The sequence below is a fragment of the Camelina sativa genome, chromosome 14 (assembly GCF_000633955.1).
Source record: "Camelina sativa cultivar DH55 chromosome 14, Cs, whole genome shotgun sequence".
In the NCBI taxonomy this organism is placed as follows: Eukaryota; Viridiplantae; Streptophyta; class Magnoliopsida; order Brassicales; family Brassicaceae; genus Camelina; species Camelina sativa.
The window spans coordinates 7,697,696-7,713,846 of NC_025698.1; the positions used below are offsets into that span (position 1 = coordinate 7,697,696).

At 39.7% G+C, this 16,151-nt stretch overlaps 7 protein-coding genes across 8 annotated transcripts in view; 4 read left to right on the top strand and 3 right to left on the bottom strand.

Annotated features, from left to right (window-relative positions):
* On the top strand, positions 222-3,101 carry LOC104740306 (probable ubiquitin receptor RAD23a). The gene is made up of 12 exons (XM_010460855.2): positions 222-287; positions 542-703; positions 969-1,007; positions 1,096-1,137; positions 1,231-1,304; positions 1,429-1,606; positions 1,683-1,805; positions 1,896-1,961; positions 2,157-2,204; positions 2,305-2,414; positions 2,534-2,618; positions 2,716-3,101. The coding sequence occupies exons 1-12, from the start codon at positions 222-224 to the stop codon at positions 2,830-2,832; spliced, it is 1,110 nt and encodes a 369-aa protein (XP_010459157.1). The 3' UTR covers positions 2,833-3,101.
* Positions 3,071-4,577, bottom strand: LOC104740305 (coiled-coil domain-containing protein 124). The gene is made up of 3 exons (XM_010460854.2): positions 3,901-4,577; positions 3,577-3,696; positions 3,071-3,375 (listed from the first exon to the last, which is right to left on the bottom strand). Exons 1-3 carry the CDS (start codon positions 4,456-4,458, stop codon positions 3,346-3,348), a joined length of 708 nt encoding a protein of 235 aa, XP_010459156.1. The 5' UTR covers positions 4,459-4,577; the 3' UTR covers positions 3,071-3,345.
* Positions 5,133-7,567, top strand: LOC104740308 (probable protein phosphatase 2C 6). Its single transcript, XM_010460858.2, has 5 exons — positions 5,133-5,697; positions 5,961-6,326; positions 6,400-6,517; positions 6,596-6,819; positions 6,892-7,567. The coding sequence occupies exons 1-5, from the start codon at positions 5,437-5,439 to the stop codon at positions 7,399-7,401; spliced, it is 1,479 nt and encodes a 492-aa protein (XP_010459160.1). The 5' UTR covers positions 5,133-5,436; the 3' UTR covers positions 7,402-7,567.
* On the bottom strand, positions 7,701-9,457 carry LOC104740307 (syntaxin-51-like). Of its 2 annotated transcripts, XM_010460857.2 has the most exons (6): positions 9,310-9,457; positions 8,850-9,075; positions 8,529-8,734; positions 8,349-8,449; positions 8,221-8,265; positions 7,871-8,002 (listed from the first exon to the last, which is right to left on the bottom strand). In XM_010460857.2, the coding sequence occupies exons 2-6, from the start codon at positions 9,062-9,064 to the stop codon at positions 7,871-7,873; spliced, it is 699 nt and encodes a 232-aa protein (XP_010459159.1). In that variant the 5' UTR covers positions 9,065-9,075; positions 9,310-9,457. The 2 variants fall into 2 exon arrangements, with proteins under 2 accessions (XP_019091291.1, XP_010459159.1); XM_019235746.1 differs by lacking the exon at positions 9,310-9,457 and having other exon boundaries at positions 7,701-8,002; positions 8,850-9,064.
* LOC104740311 (F-box/kelch-repeat protein At1g16250) lies at positions 9,623-11,898 on the top strand. Its single transcript, XM_010460860.2, has 4 exons — positions 9,623-9,922; positions 10,107-10,682; positions 10,821-11,399; positions 11,512-11,898. Coding segments are annotated over exons 1-3 (1,152 nt in total). The 5' UTR covers positions 9,623-9,920; the 3' UTR covers positions 11,395-11,399; positions 11,512-11,898.
* Positions 11,876-15,151, bottom strand: LOC104740309 (wall-associated receptor kinase-like 8). The gene is made up of 3 exons (XM_010460859.2): positions 13,556-15,151; positions 13,368-13,472; positions 11,876-13,275 (listed from the first exon to the last, which is right to left on the bottom strand). The coding sequence occupies exons 1-3, from the start codon at positions 14,403-14,405 to the stop codon at positions 12,068-12,070; spliced, it is 2,163 nt and encodes a 720-aa protein (XP_010459161.1). The 5' UTR covers positions 14,406-15,151; the 3' UTR covers positions 11,876-12,067.
* Positions 15,941-16,151, top strand: part of LOC109124743 — a gene marked incomplete in the record, with an annotated part of 5,457 nt that continues 5,246 nt past the window's right edge. The window contains 1 exon segment of the mRNA XM_019235735.1: positions 15,941-16,136.

The window sequence follows — 16,151 nt, forward strand, 5'->3', positions numbered from 1 at the left end:
AAGGGCGTGTGTCAGCGTGCGATGCACGTGGGGGGTTGCTATTGCCGCGTTTTAAAATCCGAAACGCTAATGTCGAAAGCGACTGTTTGCTAAAGTCGGCATTGTGCTACAGTTGTTGGAAATCAAAAAAAAAAAAATTTGTTTTTTTTTTCTAGGTCACTCTATTTTTTCGCTTCCTCGCCGGAGTTCGCCGACGCCACCTTCTAGTCTAATTCGTCGAGATGAAGCTCACCGTTAAGACTCTCAAGGGTAGTCATTTCGAAATCAAGGTTCTGCCCACCGACACGGTTAGTCCTTCTCCATTTCCCCTTCCTTGGTTCATGTAATTATGTATTAGTAAAATCTAGATATATTTCAAACGAGGAGAGATGGTGCAAATACCAATCTGGGTTATGTAACACATGAGACTTGCTTTGTTGATAAACAGCTTTTTAGATATGCTAGATTCAGAAATTTTGAGTTTTCCGATGAAATGTATTTTGGTAGATATATATGTCCATGAGTTCTAATATTGTTATATTCTGGGATTTTTTTAAAAAAGATAATGGCAGTGAAGAAGAATATTGAAGATTCACAAAGCAAAGACAACTATCCTTGTGGACAGCAATTGCTAATTCACAATGGAAAAGTTTTGAAAGATGAAACTACTTTGGTGGAGAACAAGGTCACCGAAGAAGGTTTTCTTGTTGTCATGCTTAGCAAGGTACTTGTTTTTTATTCTTATATCTTCCTATTTAGGTAGGAGTATGATAACCGGATTTGTATATCCACATACTCTGGCTGGTTTATTTTCAATACTAGTAGTCACAATAATAGGAACTCCAACTGAGAAGCCTTTGTTTACTTGAGATGTATATTTGTGGAAGCGTAGATGATAGGTGAATTGTAAATAGATTAAGAAACTTAACTAGAGAACCTATGTGCTTGCACTGACAATGTTTTTTTGCCTTTTTCTTTGCAATGGATAGAGTAAAACTGCAAGTTCTGCTGGTCCCTCTTCTGCTCAGGTAAGTTTATTTATTATTTTCTCATGTTTCTGCACATAACTTAGGTCAGTTGAGTATTCCTCATTGGAGAACTTTGTTTATGTCACAGCCTACTTCCACCGCTACATCTACCGTATCTTCAACAACAACGGTAATTTTCTTACATATCTTTTCTTTTGGGAATTATGAAATTAACGTCTTGTTTACTCGGTTCATTTAACACAAGTTTGTATCAATTGACCAGCCTGCAGCTCCATTGACAACCCAGTCAATAGCTGTGCCAGCTCCAAATTCTACTTCCGCTCAAGAACAACCAGCGTAAGTTTTATTTTTAAAATAAGAGGCTTCATTGGATATTTATTTTATCTTCATTAACTTAAGATACTTGAATTTTGTATTTTGAGGATTTTATGGATACTCTATGATCTCCACACCATTGTAGGTCTCAAAGTGACACTTATGGTCAAGCTGCTTCAACTTTAGTTAGTGGCAGTAGTGTTGAGCAAATGGTTCAACAAATAATGGAAATGGGAGGTGGGAGCTGGGACAAAGAAACAGTTACTCGTGCTCTTCGTGCAGCGTATAACAACCCTGAGAGAGCAGTGGATTATCTATATTCTGTATGCCCCTTCTCTGTAACAGGCGTCTGTTATATTTTCATGGAATGAAAGTGCTGATATCTATTTTAATTTTCAGGGAATTCCTGAAACAGTAGTCGTTCCAGCAACTATTCCTTCTGGAGTAGGATCTGATGCAGAACATGCTGCTCCTCCTGCTTCTGGAGGACCTAATTCATCTCCTTTGGATTTGTTTCCCCAGGTAAGAGCTTGGTACTTTTGTTTCAGGGGAAAGAGATAATTGAAGCTGAGTTCCCATTGCATGATACGGGTTCTTTCTTTTCCTTTCCAGGAAGCAGTTTCTGATGCTGTAGGTGGAGATCTTGGAACGCTTGAATTCCTCAGAGGCAATGATCAGGTTATCATTTTATTATTAACCCCTCTTTTCATTTGTGAGGTCGAATAGAATGATTAAGGATTTGAAACTTGGTCACTAGATTTGTTAGAAGCCTGTTTCGGAGGTGTATTCTAGCCTACTTCTATGTGATATTGCTTTAACCATTTGATACAGCTTCCTCATACACTAATCTTGTTTTGTTTCCATATGTTCTAGTTCCAACAATTACGCACCATGGTCAATTCCAACCCCCAGATTCTGCAGGTGAGCGAGTCTTAATCTTTTATTTTGGGTCCATGATTAGTAGGCTGGCCTTTATATTGCTTCTGAACATTTCACTATTCGGTTGCCGCTTCTGTTACAGCCTATGCTTCAAGAGCTCGGAAAGCAGAACCCCCAACTTCTGAGGCTAATTCAAGAGAACCAAACCGAATTTCTTCAGTTACTAAATGAGCCCTACGAAGGATCTGACGGGTGAGTATTCTATAGTCTGCAGATCGTTTTCTTGGTTTGGCCATTGTGTGATTAAAGCAATCACGTCTATATGTGATCCCATGACTCAATGGCTCTTATTAATTGTTCAAAACTCTCAGGGATATGGATATTTTCGATCAACCTGAGCAAGAAATGCCCCACGCAGTCAACGTTACCCCTGCAGAGCAAGAAGCGATTCAACGGGTACATACACACACTTACATTCCTCATCACCGTTATAACAAACTGTAATAAGATTTTCTCATCCTTTCTAACTCCTGGGTTAAACATCTTTGCTCAGCTCGAGGCAATGGGGTTTGATAGAGCATTAGTCATAGAAGCCTTCCTTGCGTGTGACCGTAACGAGGAATTGGCTGCAAACTATCTGCTAGAGCACTCAACAGATTTTGAAGACTGAGTTCCGACAAACAAAATCTGGCTTTTTTAACCAAAGCAGAGCACAAGAAAATTTTCTGTTCCCCCTTCTTTCTTCTGAACTGTTACTCTGCTCATAATCTCATATCTTATTCTTACATCTCCATATTTATCGTATAGAACAAGTTTGGGTTTTACACGACTCACCGTTGTGTTTTTAAGTTTTTTTTTTTCTCATAAATAGCACAGGAAACAGAAAACTAGTGTTAACAACAATTAAATTGAGGTCATAAACATATGATGTGGTTGTTATTATAATGGCTCACGGATATCCTTATTTTATCGATCTTGTCTACTATATCATGTGTTTATCCACACAGCACAAGAAACAATAAGCAACGTTGGCGCGCAGAATCATGCCCAAAGTATGTTACACATAGACACTCTCACTCAACATTTTCTCTGGGAAACGAAAGATCTTCATCATACTCTCTGCCATGCATCTCCCCTCTTCATGATACATTCATTCCCTTGTTCCTGACACCCAAGTTGCATTTCACTCAGAAGCAGCAGCAGCAGCAGCAGCCTGTTCAACGCATATTTCAGCTTCCAATTGTTTCGAGATAAACCATCACTATTAATCAAAATAAACCATCTGCCTACTGCTTCTAGTCCATAGCCCTTAGGTGTGTTAACTGATAACCTTTTTTTGGGTATAAACACCAACTACACATGCATTTTGAACAGTTGAACAAGCCACTCTTAAGTCTTATCCCCATTCACTAACCTGGTTAAGAGGATTATCTGGTGATTTCTTCCACATCTTCCAAATCAAGTCCTTGTACTGAGTGTGAGTAAGACCTGGTTTCTCCTCCTTCAGCCTTGGAAGTTCAGCTTCTTCATAGGCCTTCAACCACAATTATATCAATCAGCATATAAATCCACCAGAACTTAGCATATCACTAATATCTTCTAGAACTCAACTCAGGACAAGCAAGGATACACTATAAAATCTTCCCAATCGAATTACGTATGGTAACGAAATCTCAGCATCAATCGAAGACTTGCTATGGATTAATAACCTAAAAGCAAAGAAGGCACAAGAGATAACCTTAAAGGAAGCCTTAAGCCTTTTTTCAGGATGTCGATCAACGGGGAGGTTATCTGACACCGTAATCCGTGCGAGAGCCTCGTCAACGGTATGGGCCTCGATGAGAGAATCATCGCGATTGGTATTGGTCACCAGTACCATCTTCTCATACTCATCTTCCCCAGCCATGCGAGTCTGTTTCTTCTTAGAGTCTTCTGCTTTCTTGGCCTGCGCCACCTGATCCTCCTCGCGCCTTCGGATGAGCTCAGCCTCTGTGACCTTAGGGACCGGAACAGTGACGCGATTCGCCTTCTTATCCGGCTTTTTAAGAGCCTTCTCCAGCTCTTGCTCCTCCTGCTCAGCGAGACGCCTCGCCTCAGCTTTCTTAGCGGCGGTCTCAGCTTTCTTCTCCGCCTCTTCCTCCCGCTTCTTCGCCGCCTTGGATTTAGGACCCTCCGCCTCGCGCCAGTATTGCTCCTCCTTCTCCCGAGTCTGGCGATCCTTCTGCTCAGCCTCGGCGGCGTTCTTCCGGGATTTGGCGACCTCCGCCTTGCTGTTCACACCCATCTTCTTCGGCATCTTCGATTTCGCTAGGGTTAATTGATCTTGATTGTATGAGATGAGAATTGAATTGAAATCGCTAGGGTCACGATCTTTGTATAGAAATGAGAGAATTGGATTAACCGTATCGCTCGCTCAGACCCTATGTATTTAAATGTCAATCTTTGTTTGGTTGAAGGCTTCAAGCGGTGGTCAAAGCCGGTTTATCTGAAACAAACCGAGATCATTTGTTATTATATCTTGAACTGGTTAAGATTGTTAACCGGGATTTTTCTTTCCAATTTTAATCTCACTACATGTTTTCTCTTGTCCGAATTTGAGAGAACTTTAACGGTTCAACCAACTTTGGTTTCGAGAAGCATATAGCAAATAGTACTAAATTTGATCGCAATATCTATCACTCGACCAAAGGACAAAAGAAACGTTTCTTGTTTATTGTCGATTACGTGAACAATTCTAATTGGTGTCTCAGTTGGTGTGGGTGGTACAAGTTAGGACAACTGGTTTCTCAGCCAAAGAAGTAAATTTTTCTTGCTTTTACGTTTTAGTAACAGTGTTGATTAATGAGCTCACGTGCAGTAGCAGTAGACCTGTTTGCAATGTCTCTCCCTTCTTTTTGACTAAACGAAAAAAAATACTTTTATTACTTTTTTTGAATAGTCAGTCAGTCTTCTGTGTTGGTAGTGGGGGTTAGTAAACACTTTGTGCTCTTGTCTGTGTTCAAGTTTTGGCGTCTCTTTTCAAACATAGAATCTTTTAACAGTTTACGAGATTTTTCATTTTTTGGTTGTTTCTATGATTTTTCTTCTCTCTATTCCCCCACTGATGATTTCTGTAATGGAAGCTTGAGAGTCTTTAAACGGGGGAATTTCTTGCCAACCAAACCCCAGACAAAACCAAAAAAACAGAAACAAGTCTCTCTCTGGTAGAATTTCTAACTATCGGTTTTTAAGGAAAAAGGCTTAAACCTGTTTCGAAAGATTTGCTATTTATCAAATGGGTCTGTGTCATTCGAGAATTGATAAGACCACAAGCAGGAAGGAAACGGGAACATCAAGCACTGCCGTTACTACGGCGGAGAGACAAAGCTCTGGGAGGCTGAGGAGGCCAAGGGATTTACATAGCGGCGGCCAAATCGATGAGATTCAACAACAATTCGTGGGTCGGCTTGTTGGCAATGGTTCAAGTGACATTGCTTGTCTTTACACACAACAAGGCAAAAAAGGAACTAACCAAGACGCCATGCTTGTCTGGGAGGTTCGTTCCTGTCTCTCCTTCTTTGAGAAATTCTGTTTCACTTTCTTTTTTAGGGTTATTGTGTGACTGTGATGAAATGTGGGATTATTTGGTTTTACAAGTTTTGTTATGGTTCACTTATTGAAGAATACTATCGACTTCTTTGTGTTGTTGCAGCTACAAGAACTCTTCTTGTTACTATTTATGTTCTTCTTGTGTTTTTTTTGATGAATCAGCCTTAGTTCAGGTTTTTGATATCTCCTTCTTCTTCAACTTCTTTTCAGAATTTCTGTTCGAGAAGTGATACAGTGTTGTGTGGTGTATTCGATGGACATGGTCCGTTTGGTCATATGGTTTCAAAGAGAGTCCGAGATATGTTACCTTTCACATTATCAACTCAACTTACAACGACTTCAGGGACAGAACAAAGCGGCTCCAAGAATGGCCTCGAGTTTGCTACTTGTGTAGATGAAGAGCAATTGTGTGACTTACAGCAGAGTGAGAAGGACGAGAAGCTACTTCCCGAGATGTATCTCCCGCTGAAACGAGCGTTGCTGAAGACTTGTCAACAGATGGATAAAGAGTTAAAAATGCATCCAACCATCAATTGTTTCTGCAGCGGAACAACTTCTGTCACTGTGATCAAACAGGTGAAAGTCCGGTCACCGGTGATTTACTCCCTCATGTTAACTGCTCTGACTGTTTAGTGTATAACCTTTATAGGGTAAGGATCTGGTGGTGGGAAATATTGGTGACTCGAGAGCCGTTCTTGCCACTATAGACCAAGACAATGCTTTGGTCGCTGTTCAATTGACAATAGACTTAAAACCAGATTTACCAAGTAAGACTCTTCATGTTGTCAGTATTGATCATTTTGGAAACACCAATTCAGTTTTCTTCTCTATGTAAATTACTTCAGGTGAATCAGCAAGAATCCAGAAATGTAGAGGTAGAGTCTTTGCTTTACAAGACGAGCCTGAGGTTGCGCGTGTGTGGTTACCAAACAGCGATTCACCTGGTTTAGCAATGGCTCGAGCTTTTGGGGACTTCTGTCTTAAAGATTACGGTCTAATCTCCGTTCCGGATATTAACTACCATCGACTCACTGAAAGAGATCAGTTCATTATTCTAGCCACAGATGGGGTACATTTCTCATCTTATTCTTCTCACGGGTTATTATCGAAATCTTTGGAGCTAAAGTGTCTGTTATGCTAGGTATGGGATGTTTTGTCGAACAAACAAGCTGTTGATATAGTGACTTCAGCTCCTAGTCGAAACACCGCGGCTCGTGCTCTAGTCGACACAGCAGTTCGAGCATGGAGGCTGAAGTATCCTACTTCCAAGAATGATGACTGTGCTGTAGTATGCCTCTTTCTTGAAGATTCTCCAGCAGAAGCGTCAACTGAAGTTTCAGAGTCCGTTAATCATTCACACAAAGAGTCTACAGAGAGTGTCACCATCACAGTAAACAAAGATGCTGACAAGAAGGAAGAGACTGCAGTAGAAACAGATGAGATCATACCGGTTTTGGAGATAAGAGAAGATAAGACGCCTGAGAGTTGCAGGACTGAGTCCAAGAAGACAACACTCGCCGAGTGTATATCGGTTAAGGATGATGAAGAGTGGTCGGCGTTGGACGGATTGACGAGAGTCAATAGTCTTTTAAGCATTCCCAGGTTCTTCTCTGGCGAGCTAAGATCAAGTAGCTGGAGAAAATGGTTGTGAGTCAACAAATCCAAAAAGTGATCAAACAAGCAATCACTGATTTTCATTTCATGATTGGTTTTCTTTCCATTGATGACATGAAAATCAGTTTTAACGAATGTCACAACATGCTATTTGTTTCATACAGTGAAGCCAAGTTTCCTCGTGGAAGAACAAGTCTCATATAGTTTGCCTGGTTCATTTCTAGATTAGTTTTTGTCTCTGCATTTTACTTGCTACCACTTAATCTTTTTTCAGACAGCAAATGGCGAAAAATGCACACATTACATATAGTTTTAAAGGGTTTTTGCAACATAAGAGAAACGAAAACTGCACACATTACATATACTATTATTAAGGGCTCTTGCAACAGAAGAGAATTGAAAAGCTCAACCACAAATGTGGAATGAGGAAATACATTGGAATCATTCACAGAGAGAGGAGAGGCCAGTGACCTACAGAGAAACTCAAAAGTTCTCGGGTGTTGGTATTACAGATACTTAACCAACAGCCATATTACAACAGCAAGACCGACGATCCCCAGCACTGACAAGAGCATTGCCATGCAAGAACAACCACTTTTCATATTCTTATTCATGACAGCAAGCTGCTTCTGCACTCTCTGTAATAAATAGGAAACGATCGCACAGAACAGATCAATGTCTTTAATTAGTCAGTAGCTTAGCATAACGTGGTTATTGGCTTAGCAAACCCAAAACAGATAACCAATAGACCAATGTTACTCCCGTTTGAGATCAATTACATCATGTATGAACCAACTACAGCTTGGGATACCGAAGTAATTTGTTGAAATATATAAGAGTTGAAGTAATATATTACCTGTAAGCGAGAGTCAGTAACATCCACATGGTAATCCAAGTCATCCTGCATAAAGGAATATCCAGATGTGTCATGACCAGGAAATCCAAATCAAGGCAAAGCAATAAAAAAGAAAGACTGAGACATACAATAAGCCTAGTCTGCAAGTCAAGCTCTTCACCAACAGCCATAGCAATGTGTTTTGTACTCATGACTGTCTCCTCCAATTTCTCAAGTCCTTCGTCTTGTTCTAGTCACATGGAAATGAACATATTCAAGAAACAAACTAATACAGAAGTCAACATCTGTATTATGAAAAAAGAGGATACCTCTCATAACTTGTCGTTGATACCCAACAATGCCTTGGTTATCCATGCCAGTCACTCTGCTCATGGAATCATCAGGCTTAATTTCAGGTCCAAGCAAGCTGTCTCTATTGGCAAAGTTTGACATGTTCAAAGCATTCGCCATCTGGTTTGCTTTTGACCTCAAATTCCCGACCATATCCTTGCGCCGGTTCATCTCTTTCTCCGAACTGTGTCAGTAAAGTAAATGAATTCAGATTTGACAAAGATGAGATTAAATACTAAACTTACAAAAAAAAAAAAAAGTGTCTTAGTTTTTTTTACAGATCAGGATTAATGGCTTACATAGGTTTTCCATGAACTTGAGCAAGAAGAGACTGCAGACTGTCTAATTTGGTTCCGAACATGGTGATCTTTCTTCGTATAGCTGAAGCACGACGCTGAGCATCAGGCCCTGTTTCAGCTGATGAACTTCTTTCTGACATCATTCCATTTATCTCCTCTGAAAGTTTTAAAGCCTCGTTGTATGCTTTCATCCATGAATCCGACGAAGACCCCATTGACCTGATTCCTATATCAATTTTAAAAAAAACTAATCAAAGCCAATAATATACCAACTACATTCAAAAAAAGATTCTAACTTGATCAACGATGCATGTAGAAGATGCAACAGAAACAACAAAGATACACAACTTGATCCAGAATCAGGGTAGATCGGAGCGATTCAGCAACAGCCTATATCTCAAATCAATGCTCTATGATTGACCTATATAATAACATGGTTCAAAAAAATCGAATTGCTTACCAAGAAACTAATAAGACCTCTGATTCAATCACGGCGATCGTATTGTGTAAAGAGATCAGCTTGTCGGATTCTGACTCTGTAGTCGCCGAACCACCGTGAATCGGAGGAAATGGAGTCACGCACCGTCGAAAGAAGAAGATAAAGATGAAGATGAAGTAAAACGACGCCGTTTATGAAATTGCGATCGTTTAAAGTTAGGGGTTAAATAAATTATCTAAGAAAGTTAAGGGTTAAGAAACATAAAACATGTAATAAAGAAAGGATCAAATAAATATTATTTGGATATTTTCGACCCATAAATAATTGATGGATCTATCCACAATCCAAATCGATTGTCCCATGCTTGACCTCTTTGTTGTGTTCTGTCTCTCTTTCGTCGTCCTCGGGTCTTTTAATTATTTTCCAGAGTTCCTCTCTCAGTGTGCTTGCTTCAATTATAGATAGATCGGTCTGATTTGAGTTTCTGACTCGATTCTTTCTGATATCGTTAATGGCGTTTCGTTTCCGGGAAAGTGGTAGATTTTGAAGAAAGGGTAATTTTTTTAGTGTTCTAAGGCAATTTCGAGAAGGGGATCGCAGAATACATTACAACAATCTCTCAAGTTCGATTTATGTAAGTTTGCTCTCTAATTTTGTTTCTTGTACATAATTAAAATCTAAATCTTTTACCTTTTTATCTCTTTGATTGAAAATTACGTTAAAAAAATTTGATTTTTTTTTTCTAAGACAGTGATTGAATTTTTCATTATTGATTGAAAGAGGTTTGATCGTTAGTGGGTGTGAATTGTTGTTTTCAGGGAGTGGGTAGAGCAGTCTATAATCCCAGGTTTACCAGATGATTTGGCTTTGAGATGTATAGCGAAGCTTTCTCATGGGTATCATGGAGTGCTCGAGTGTGTTTCCAGAGGCTGGAGAGATTTACTTCGTAGCGTTGATTATTCATGCTATAAAGCTAGAAATGGATGGTCAGGGAGCTGGTTGTTTGTGTTGACAGAACGTTCTAAGAACCAATGGGTTGCTTATGATCCTGAAGCTGATCGATGGCATCCTTTGCCTAGAACTAGAGCTGTTCAAGATGGCTGGCATCATTCTGGTTTTGCCTGTGTTTGTGTTTCCAATTGTCTTCTTGTGATTGGGGGTTGCTATGCTCCTTCTGTGTCATCTTTTCCTCATCAGAAGCCTGTTGTCACTAAAGATGTCATGCGGTTTGATCCGTTTAAGAAAGAATGGAAAATTGTTGCTAGTATGCGAACTCCACGGACTCACTTTGCTTGTACTGCTGTCTCTGGCAAGGTTTATGTTGCTGGAGGTCGCAATTTAACCCATTCCAGGGGAATTCCATCTGCTGAGGTTTATGATCCTGTGGCCGATAGGTACTTTGTATTCTCCTCTATTCTTGTGTAATATCTGGTGTAGTAATAGAACCTCCACAAGATATTATTTTTGGTTTAAGTTTTCTTATTTTGAACTTGAGAAACTATCAATTGGAGTCTGACATAGCAGTATTGCAGATGGGAGGAATTACCAGCAATGCCTAGACCACAGATGGACTGCTCCGGGTTATCGTACAGAGGGTGCTTTCATGTTCTGAGTGACCAGGTGGGATTTGCCGAGCAAAATTCATCTGAAGTTTTAAATCCAATAGACATGACTTGGTCCACTGTGGAGGATGTCTGGCCTTTCTCTAGAGCCATGCAGTTTGCTGTTCAGGTCATGAAAAATGATCGTGTGTACACAATTGTTGATTGGGGAGAAAGCTTGATTAAGACCAGGGATACAGATGATGGGGAATGGTATGATATTGGTTCAGTTCCTTCTGTTGTTCTTCCTAATCATCCGAGAGAGTTAGAGGCCTTTGGATATGGGTTTGCAGCTCTAAGGGATGAACTCTATGTTATAGGAGGCAAGGTCCTTAAATGGGAAGAATCAGGGGCAGGGAGATTTGACATTGTTAGATTGCCCGTTGTGAGGGTATGTAACCCTTTGGATAGGCCTCTGAATTGGAGAGAGACCAAACCAATGTGCATTCCTGCCGGTGGGTCCATCGTTGGTTGTGTATCCTTGGAAGAATCTTTTCCGCCTTAACCAAGGTGATTTAATCTCTCTGGATGTATATAATTGTTACAGTCGATTCTTTGATTGTTGCGTATTTCTAGTAAGGCTACCAAAACACTCTCTCAAATTTTTTTCTTTCTGCTGTAGCTGTCTAATATTCATGGAATGTCTGAGTGTGTTCCTTCTCTGCAAAAGACCTTGGTCCCGTTGTCAAAGTGGAAGCCTCTGCTGTTATACTCATTGCACAGACAACTGGACATGGAGCTAACTGGAAACCGTGTGGGTGTAACCAGTTGTTTTTAAGGGAAGTAGTTACCGGAGAAGTCACCCTGCATTTATCTTCCGGGTAAAACGCTTCCACTTTTACTCATATATGGAATTAAACTTGTACATAATAAGATTCATGTTATGTCAATGTATTTGAGTGTCAGTAAACTTTACTTTTGTTATGTATCCATTTGACCTGCACTGAGGTGTATCATTTGTATAGACCAAACACGTGGAAGATAAATTAAAGATACAAACAGTTGCTTCTTTTCTAGCCTCGTTTGTTTCCTAGATTTGCTAATAAAGTCTTATCAAATTCAAATTTAAGGGCTAGTAGATAAAGTTATTGAGAAAATTCACACAAGCAATACGATTCTCAAGTTTGATTGTGCATCATTGAAGTATTATATATATTGTAAGGTGAAGAATTATCCAGTCACTGCGTCTTGTGAGGCATGAGTGGCTTTGAGTCCAGTGATAATGACTTGTTTTCAACAACTATGTTTGGAGAAGAGTAATTAAGTGACATAGAGTCGGGTACTGCAATCTGGATGTGTGCAAACTCTTCACCATTCTGTGCTTTGAACTGAGGGTCTTTTCTCTTAGATTGAATCCTATCTAGTTCAATAAAGACATCTCTCATGGTAGGGCGATGTTGTGAGTTCAAACTCAGACACCTTCTTGCAAGTTTGGCTACTGCAAGGACCTCTTCTCGATCACAATCCTCCTTGATGCGAGCATCGAGAATCTCATGAAGTCTGTCATTTCTCATGGCTTCGAGGAAGTAAGCACCCAACATCCTGACTTCTTGCCGCCTCAGAAGAGAGACAGGTTTTTCTCCGGTCAAGAGCTCAATGAGCAAAACCCCAAAGCTGTAGACGTCACTCTTCCCTGTGAAGTGGCTTGACTGAAGGTACTCTGGGTCTACATATCCAATTGTTCCTTGCACTATTGTTGTCAAGTGAGTATCATCCAGAGGAACAGATCTCGAAATTCCAAAATCTGACACTTTTGCACGGTGCTTTTCATCCAATAAGATATTTGTTGACTTGACATCTCTGTGATAGATTGGGACAGAAGCGGCTGAATGCAGGTAGGAGAGGGCATCTGAGACTTCACAGGAAATGCGGAGTCGAACTTCCCAAGTCATTGGGAAATCCTCCGATGGACTGTGAAGATGATCAAAAAGGTTGCAGTTGGGGATGAACTCATACACTAACACAGGCACCTCTGTCTCTAGACAACATCCTAAGATCTTGACAACATTTCGGTGGTTGATCTGTGACAAAAGGATGATCTCATTGATGAATTCCTCAAGATTCTCTTCTTCCAATGCTTTGGACTTCTTGACAGCGACAATCATTCCATCTTCCAACATTCCTTTGTAAACTGTACCTTGGCCGCCTTGCCCTAGTATTCTGCTCGCATTGAATTTATCTGTTGCCTTCTCCAGTTCATTAGAGCTGAACAGTTTTGTTCTATTGACACTGCCTTGAAGAAAGGATGTTTGTTGTTGTAACAAAAGACCTCCATTTCGTTTGAAGAACTTCCTCTTCTGCTTGGTTGCTTTCCGCTTTCTAATAACGTTGCATAGAAACCACATTCCAACGACCGAAAGCAACAGTCCAGAACTTAGAGTTCCACCTGCGTTTGTAAGTTGAACTTTTCAGTTTTGATCTAGAAACCTAATGGGATAATGGGATAATGCGATAACATTATACTATTAACTTACTTACCCAAAATTGCTGGCCAAGTTTTCTCACATCTGAATGATCCACGAACATTCACACACTTGTTCTTTCCACAGTTATTTTGATGTGGAATGCTGCATTCATCAATATCTTACAGAAAAAAAAAACTACTTACAGAAAACTAGACCACGCTCAAGCTCTTCATTCAATCAAAGAAGGAAGTTGATACATACCTTGACATCCATGAGGAATGTAGGGATTTCCTTCGTAGCCAGTTAAACACGAACACTCATAATTGTCTTCAGCAAATGTTTTCGGCTGGCATAGCGAACCATCAGAAGTCATGGAGGCAAGATTAAGATGCCACTCGAGCTCCATTATTGCGTAATCACGGTACTCCGGTAATTCAGGAGGCGTGAACAAGTACCCTGACAAGGTGGATTGTGACAAGAAGGCAACCTGACATCCTTCTTTACTTGGTTCCATTTTCTCTACGGTTGCATAAAACTCTTGAAGATGAGATGGTATATTCATCTGACAGCATTTGTAACCAACACAACTCGTGTTAGCTCCTTGGTAAGACCGTATCTCATTCCCACATGTCGTCTTACATCCCACAATTTGTAAACCCGTGGGATTTAGAAACGCCTTGTTGTTGCATCCAACAGCTGTAAACTTGTTATTCTCTGATATGTAGAATGGACTCTCAGTCAGATTCAAAGACGACGATGAATCACCATCTCTGCTGGGACAACCCGTATGTATTAATGGACTCTGAATGTAAAACCTGTTGTATACCGACATGGAGAAGAAGTTTCCAAGGTTGAAGGAAGTAACTTCCCGTTGGATCCCTGGCAGGAAAAGTATTTGTTGTTGGTCTGATGATGATGAGCTTTTGCAGACAACCTTGAACCATTTGTTCTTGTAACAACCTTTGCCTATCCCAAAAGGGTAGGGGACTTTAACATCTCCGCAATGGTCTCTGCAATTACGAAGTGCAAGAGGGAAAGTAGAAGCAGCTGCATATTCACAGATTCGAAACAGAAGCATAGCAATAAAGAAACGTTTCAAATCACAACCCATTCTCTCTCTCTCTCTCTCTCTCTCTCTCTCAGGAGTCAGAAGTTCTGTTCAGGCCTTCAGGGGTTCAGGCACATATCTCTCTAACACAGATAAGTCAAGAGTCAACCGTTTTACTATTCTATTTTTACATGTTACATCAACGAAGACCTTGACCCATATGATTGAGGTTGAGGCTACAATTTAAATTCGTAGTGGGCTCCCATAGATACACCAGAAACCACGAAAAAGAGGATAATGTTTCTTGTCAAAAAAAAAAGAAAAAAGAAAAATCCCCAAAGATATTCATGATGAGCCTCTTCAACGAAGCACTGAGTTTTACTGTGGTATAATTTGTTCATTTACCTCAACCTCAAAACAGACGAAGATGATGCTCTGACTCCTCGATTAAGTAGTACGTTGCCTTTCACATTTATACATACAAAGAAGATCAAGACTTGGCTGATTATTACAGTTTCGATTTACCTAGCTTCTCTGAGGTTACAAAAGATTGTGTCAGGAAGTTCTTGGTCTCTGCAGCCAATGACGACCAGAGATCCGTAGTTGTGATGAAAATGAGCAAGCTTGTGTTTTCGTTGTTGAGCGGAGGTGTCTTCAAGAAGAATCAAATAGATTCTGTTTGGCATTATCAACTGAAAGTTCCCCAGTTTGGCTCGTATTCCTTAATAAGAATCAAACCATAATATACTTTTTATTCAGTTTTGTCGCACCTTTTGGTAACTTGTCTCAGCCTCCAACCCTCGAATTGTGTTTTCTTTGTTCTTTTCCTTTAGAAGTACGGAACTATGGACTTTTTACGTTTAGGCTCAATGGGTAATATGGATTTACTCCATTAATTCCATAATGGGCCTAAAATTCGATATCGAACTAATCCATATCCAACCAAAATTGGCAACGCGGACCAATCTATCTATAAGATTTTTTTTCTTCATAATTTCATCTTTTGTACAAGACCAGAGTGATTAATTACTTTAGTTTTTTTACTAGTTGAGGCTGAAAAGCTCATGAAGACTAATGATTTTATGGACATATTAATGCAAATACTTCATTATAAGATTGGAATACAGTATATAATAGTTTTAGCTGTTCTTATTAAAAACTCTCCGAAACAGAATCCAATGCATATTGAAATGGAATCACATAGTGAGGGAAGGAAGAAAAAAAAAGAAACATTACATGAAGGATAAAAAAAGAAAAAAGAAAAGAAGAGAAACTTAAAAAGTAAGGAAAATGAGAATGAAAGTATCATCATCCGCACGTTGTATTGTATTTAAAAAATTCAGTTGAGAGTCATTCATTTTAGGATCTGATGATATTGAGAGTCCCATTTAATGCAAAAAACCGTATAACATAAGCTACGGGGGGGGAGGGGAGACTTGATTCCATGCTTCTCACTTACTCTTTCTTAAATTCTTTCTTCATCTCGTCCGTCTATTCTCCCTTTACATCCAATGTATCTACGGTTCTCGTCTCTTCTGGTTTTTAAAGCATACCGAGTCACACGGCCTCGAACCATTTACACTACTATACAAAAATAAAAAACTTTTTTGGTCAATTTTTTTTGTTTTTTTAATAGAATTCTTTAAACGGATTTATCATTTTTGAGTAAGCTACGAGGAAACCTAGAGAGAAACTGAGAGAAACAAAAACAAAGAAAAAGGGTTTTGATGAGATTTGAACATAGAGAAGATGTTTTCTTTTGTTGTTGTTGCTAGCTCTCACAATCCTTCTTGAGTTTTTTTTTTTTTT